Here is a 6,814-nt window from a genome sequence, read left to right as displayed (position 1 = left end):
TCAGCCAAGAACCTCAGCCATGGATCCAGATCATGTTCCTGTTCCAGCAGGTGTGTATAATTTGTGTTCATCAGACTCCCTAATAAGCTGATGGGTATGAGTTTATAATCATTTTTATTGAATTATTAATTATTTAACAAAGTTGATATACAGATAATGAATACATATGTATATATACATAATAACCTTTAACATGCATTTTCTACATTTTAAGATAGTTTCCCTATAAAAGACCCTATATGATTAATCAGTAAGCCAAACATATTAATATCTGAAATATCTTTAGCTTTAAAAAAAAATAAAAGAGAAAATACTTTTGGTTCAACAATGATTTATTTGGGGGAATAGGTTTCCTTATATAAAACTAGCTTTTATTTCTAGTCTTGCAATCTCTAATTGATGTTAGTGTCAATGTATCTTTTTAACATTATTAAAATATTGAAATGCCACTTTTTTCTACAGGATATATGTTTATAAGTGAAACTACATAAAGAGCATCTTTTAATAAGGAAGAATTTTTTGTTGTTTGGGACTCATTGTGGGTACAAAGAATTAGGTTACACTGATTGTATTTGTTAGGTAAAGTCCCTCTTATAATTGTGTCCCACCCCCAAGAGGTGTGCCATACACCATGACCCCCCCATCCCACTCTGTCCTCCCTTCTCTCCACTCCCCCAATTCCCTAACCCCCACCTTGTATTAGATCATCTACTGGCTTCATAGTAGAATTGAGTACAATGGATTCTTGCTTTACCATTCTTGTGATGGTAAAAAGAATGTGTTCCACCTCCACCCAGGTTAATATGAAAGATATAAAGTCTCCATCTTTTTTAGTGACTAAATAGTATTTCATGGTATATAGCTTATTAATCCATTCCTGGGTTGATGGGCATTTAGGCTGTTTCTACATTTTGGTGACTGTAAATTAAACTGTGATAAACAGCCTAGTGAAAGTGTCCTTATGATAAAAGGATTTTTTTCTTTTTCTGGGTAGATGCCTAGTAATGGGATTGTGGGATCAAATGGGAAGTCTCATTTGAGTTCTTTGAGGATTCTCCATACTTCCTTCCTAAAAGGCTTTGCAGTCCCACCAGCAGCGTAAAAGTGTTCCCTTCTCTCCACGTCCATGCCAGCATCTGCCGTTTTGAGACTTTGTGATGTGGACCATTCTTGCTGAGGTTAGGTGATATCTCAGGGTAGTTTTGATTTGCATTTCTCTGATGATAAGGGACAATGAGCATTAGGTAAATAAAGCCATATAGTTACAACTAACTACATGACTAATTAAGCAGACAAAAACTTACACTGGGGAAAGGACACCCTATCCAATCAATAGTTCTGAGAACACTGGATAGCCACATAAAAAGAATGAAACTGGATCCCTGTCTCACCATATAAAAAAATTAACTCAAGATAGATTACAGACTTAAATGTAAGACCCCAAAGCATAAACATTCTAGAAAAATACATGAAGAAAACCCTCTGGACATTGGGGTAGGCAAATAATTTAAGACTGTGAGCTCCTGCAATTAAGTTCATGAGCGCAACCTACAAAAAGTGCTACATACCTCATTGCTGAATATCATTATGGTCACCTTCAAAGTGTTCCCCATGGGAAGCTGTGCACTGATACTAGTGCCTAGTCCACCCTTCAAAGCTAATTTGGAACTCTACTGTTTTTTCTGGAATGGCCAATAGAACTGTTGTCATACCAGGACTGACAATTAAGTTCATGAACTATTGTCATACCAGGACTGACAATTAAGTTCATGAACTCATCCTAGAAAAAGTGCTTTAACACATGCTATACAGATACTGTATAATATATACCATGGAGCATTACTCAGCCATAAAAAGAAATGAAATAATATCTTTTGCAGCAACCTGGATAGAATTAAAGACCATTATCCTACACAAAGTATCTCAGGAATAGAAAAATAAATGCATGTTCCCATTTATAAGTGGGAGCTAAACAAGGGACTCATATGGTCATAAAGTGGTGTAATGGACCTTGAAACTAAGAAAAAGGGAGAGAGAGGGAGGGAGGATGATAGACACCTGTTGTGTACATGTGCACTATTTTGGTGATGGGTACACTGAAAGCCCTGACATGATACCAGAAAAAAATATACCCCTTAAATCTATTGAAAAAAAGAAATATTTTTGAGACAACAGATTGTACGTTATGTTTCTCTCTTTAATCCCTTTTCAGAGCCTGTTTCCTGAGCCCTTATCCATACAGAGTCATTCCGTGCAATTCCTCAGGGCTCTGTGGGAGAAGACCCAGGCAGGGGGTGCTCACAGCTTTGAAGCCGCCATGATGGAGTCCACGTTTCCACAGCAGAAGGTAAATCCTTCTTCCTATTTTAAGCCAAGATTCAAGATCACTTTTAAACAGTTTGCCTCTTTCTTAGCAGTTCAGTTTTTCCCCTTCTTTCCTTTACCTTCTTTTATGTAGTATCACCATCAAAAAACACTTATTATGTAATGATCTTCATGTGGTGCCATGGTGGACTTAGGACAGAGTAGTATCAGTAGACAAGGTCATTGTCCTTGGAGGTCCATAGACTGACAAGATATAGTCCATTCAGAACCACAAAAGCTGTGTGCACATATGGAATAGACTAGTGTGGTGGCTCGCACCTGTTACCCCAGTAACTGAACTGGGAGGATTGCTTGAGCCAGGGAGTTTGAGACCAGCCTGGGCAACATTGTGAGACCTCATCTCTACAGAAAAAAAAATTTTAACAAATTAGCCAGGCATGGTGGCATGCACCTGTAGCCCCAAGTACTCAGGAGGCTGATCCCAGGAGTTCAAGGTTGCAGTGAGTTATGATCACACCACTGTACTCCAACCTGGTGACAGAGAAACACCCCACCCCCCAAAAAATATATATATGATAGATAATACAGATAGATAGATGATAGAGGGATGATAGATAATAAATATATAGATAAATGATGATAGATAGATAGATAGATAGATAGAGCTCCACAGAGGCAGGCAAGCATGATGTAAGACACAGAGCATTTCAGCGGTGCACAAACAGGACATCACTCTCAGGGTGCAGTTGACTGAGACCTCCTGGGCAGGGAGCTGAACTGGGGGAAAGGCCAGAGTGTGGAGGTAGAGTCATCCACTCGAGAGGGTGAAACCAGAGGTGGAGGTACATGGATTTGCTCAGATGTCCCCAGTACATTCCCCAGTACAGTAGGGATGATTAGAGGAGTGGAGACAGCAACTCTGCTTAGGTGGAGACAGGAACTCTGCTTAGGTGGCTACTACCATTGTTAGGCAGGAAATGAAGGTGCTGTCTTTCCAAAATTCATAGGTGGAAACTTAAACCTCAAAGTGATAGATTTACAAGGTGGGGCATTTAGGAGGTGATTAAGGCATGAGGATTGGACCCTCATGAATGGGATTAGCAAACTCATATTAGAAAAAGGCTGGACCTAGCTAGGCCCTGGCCTTTCCACCATCTACCATGTAAGGATGCAGCTTTCAAGTCGCCCTGTTGGAAGCAGAGACCAAGCCCTCACCAGACACCGAACCTTCCTGCTCCTTGATCTTGAACTTCCCAGCCTCCAGACTGTGAGAAATAAGTTTCTATTATTTATAAGTTGCCCAATCTCAGGTATGTTGTTATAGCAGCATAAACAGACTAAGAAAGGACTGAATTCATTCCAACTTTATAGAGTTGGAAGTTGTAGGAAGAAGATGGAGTACAAAGCTGGTAGGGAAGTCAAATCACAGGACTTACCGTCTGATATGGAAAATGGAAGAATCCAGGATCACAAAGGAAGTTGGTGGGGATGAGAAGCAAACTACTTATTTGGATAACAAGGTGATGAAGGTGGTTGAAATTCAAGTGTGGAGTTTAGAAAGAAGGCCGTGACTGGAGATGTGGATCTGGGAGTCCCAAAGTGCACTTGATGTCATGGCAAACACAGGATCACTCAAGGGGAATGTGAGACTCAGAGAGGAGAATGGTTATCAGTCTTTCCTAGTCAATATTACCAGCTTCTCTCTTTTAAGACTTTCTTATACTCAGTGACTCTGATTATCTTTATTTTGCCTTTAAGAAATGCCAATAATAGGTATTGGCTACTTAACCTGGCAAACCAGAGGTTCTGGGAGTATACGATCATGGTCTCTGTCCTTGTTTTACTATTGAGAAGGGGAATAAACACGCCACTATTAAATAAGTTCAAAGTACAAAGAAGTGTAAATTAACTTATCAAAACCTGTCATACTGGCTTGGCACCCACAGCACAGTGGTTATAGCACCAGCCACATACACTGAGGGTGGCAGGTTCAAACCCAGCCCAAGCCAGCTAAACAACAATGACAACTGCAACAAAAAATAGCCAGGCATTGTGGTGGGCACCTGTAGTCCCAGCCACTTGGGAGGCTGAAACAAGAGAATCACTTAAGCCCAAGAATTTGAGGTTGCTGTGAGCTGTGATGCCATAGCACTCTACCCAGGGCGACATAGTGAGACTCTATCTCAAAAAAAAAAAAAAAAAAAAAAACCTGTCACATTGTGAGGCTAACTCAATAGTTCTTAAGTGCTGAAGAATTGTAACACGATGAGAAATAAGTATGATTAATCAGAATCGTATTTATAATGGTCTGTAAGACACTAAAGACGTCTCTAACTATTGCATCACTATTTTTTGGCTTCAGTTTAAGAATTCAAAATGCAGTACTAAAAATAAAGGAAATGCCACAATTACAACAATGTGAAATAAAATTGAATTCTTTGCACATTTTGTTCAGATTTTTAAGTATTGCGTCACGTTTAAAGACAATGCCTCAAGTTCTCATAAATTTTTCATTGTGAACTATATTTTAACTAGAGGCAACTAGTAAATCAAAACTTGGCAGGCTGCTTCAAATCCTAAGAGATTAAGAATATTGGCAAAATAGTTTTATGCATGCTGACGAATACACTGATTCACATTTCATTTCTTCTATTTCATACCGATAAGCATTCCTCTAGGGGAAAATTAACTGTAAACCAAATTTTTTGAAATTTTTAAAGTTGTATAATTTGGGTTTATTCATGAGTAATAGAAAAAAATTATATCTGGAATAGACATTATATACATTATGTAGCCAAGTTATCTGCCCAAGTATTTCTTTTTCTTTCTTCTTTTTATTTATTTATTTTTTTTTATTTTATTTTTTTTTTTTTGAGACAGAGTCTCACTATGTCACCCTCAGTAGAGTGCCATGAGCAACCTCAAACTTTTGGACTTAAGCAATTCTCTTGCCTCAGCCTCCTAAGTAGCTGGGACTAACAGGCACCCACCCCAACACCCGGCTCTTTTTTGTTGTAGTGGTCATTGTTGTTTAGTAGGCCCGGGCCAGGTTCAGACCCACCAGCCTCTGTGTATGTGGCTGGCCCCATAACCAGTGTGATACTGGTGCCAAGACCCAACTATTTCTTGAATTGATTTTCTCCTATTTTCTATGAAGTGTGCTGGGTACTGAATTCAAGATAACCATGAGACAGTGCAGAGTCTGCTTTATTTTCAAGCTATGTGCCAGTGTATATAATACGTACACTAATGATCCAGAAGAGATGATTACGTGTGTATCTGCTTCTGTGATGGCGTTTCACTGCAGTCATTTGGGTTCAGGTACACAGGGAAAAAGGAAAAATAATCTGGGAAAATGCCCGAGTGCCTGCAAAGTAACATTCTGGAAGAAATGAAGAGAAGTTTGTTATTTTGCAGTTTTGCAATCTTAGGATTTTAGAACTCAAAATTATCAATAAGGTGTCTATTAAATTGCCAACTGCTGGAGGGCAGAGATTTCTCCATGTTTATCTTTGTCCTGCCAGAGTCACAAGGTACTTGGCACACATAGGCTCTCAATTACTAGTAGGTATCAATGGAAGGCATATTTTTAAAATGTCATTTTCCAGACGTTAGAGCTAGGTTAGTAGCAGAGTCAGAGCTGAGGTTCACGCACTGGTGACCTCAGAGTTGTCACTCATGTATCTGGCACTTCACTCCTCTGGGCACAGGAGAGGGTGGCATTTCCCTGTGTATTAAAGTAAGATGCAGCCATGTGACTTGCTTCAGCCAATGAAATATGCTGTGTCACTTCAAGTGGAAGCTCTTAAAAGCCAGGGTGCCATCCTCTTTGTTTCTTCTCTTCCCACCCTGGTAACTGTATAAGCAGAAGTTGATACTAAGTTGCCTGGTACCAACGGTGCCGAAGAGCCTAGGATTCTGAGCCACCAGAGGATTGCAGCTCTGGAGAGCCACCTCGTCCCACCACAGGTTTCACATGAGAAAGAAACAATCTTTCATTTTGTTAAAAACTAAAGTTTTGATGCTAGTTATGGCAGCACAGCCCAGAGTAGGTTGATGGATTCACACACCCACCATGAGCCACATCAGAATACAAGCTTCATAACAGCAAGGACCTTGCCTGTCTGATTCATTATAGAATTCAGGTTGTTGATTTCCTTAGGTAATGGCTCAAGCCATTAGACTAGGCCTAAACAAGTATATATACACATTAACTGATTATATATATATTTGTTATATTTGCGTGGTTTTTGGACCACACGTAGTAGTAAGTATGTGGACTCTGAAGCCAGATGACCTGGGTTTAAAACCTGAATCTCCTCACCAGTTCTGCATCCACTGCCTGTGTACCCCTGTTTCTTCATTTGGACAATGGAGATAATATCAGTATCTATGACACAGAGCTGTTTTGAGAACTGAAAAACCTTTAGAGCAGTGGCACAAGATCCCTCAATAAAAGTGACAATAGGCTCAGCGCCTGTGGCTCAAG

General features: G+C 39.7%; 1 protein-coding gene across 2 annotated transcripts in view; it reads left to right on the top strand.

Moving 5' to 3' along the window:
- Positions 1-6,814, top strand: part of VEPH1 (ventricular zone expressed PH domain containing 1) — a 203,951-nt gene that overhangs the window by 151,123 nt on the left and 46,014 nt on the right. Inside the window, exon 11 of one of the 2 annotated variants that reach the window (XM_003794136.1) lies at positions 2,213-2,347. The exons of the other annotated variant lie outside the window; for it this stretch is intronic. Within the exon in view, the coding sequence (XP_003794184.1) occupies positions 2,213-2,347 (135 nt within the window). The remainder of the gene's footprint in view (positions 1-2,212; positions 2,348-6,814) is intronic. 2 annotated transcript variants of the gene reach the window in all.

The sequence above is a fragment of the Otolemur garnettii genome, unplaced genomic scaffold (assembly GCF_000181295.1).
Source record: "Otolemur garnettii isolate 467f Iridium unplaced genomic scaffold, OtoGar3 scaffold00076, whole genome shotgun sequence".
Classification (NCBI taxonomy): Eukaryota; Metazoa; Chordata; class Mammalia; order Primates; family Galagidae; genus Otolemur; species Otolemur garnettii.
Note: the sequence above shows the minus strand (reverse complement) of the source record. Positions and strands in the feature narration are given on the sequence as shown.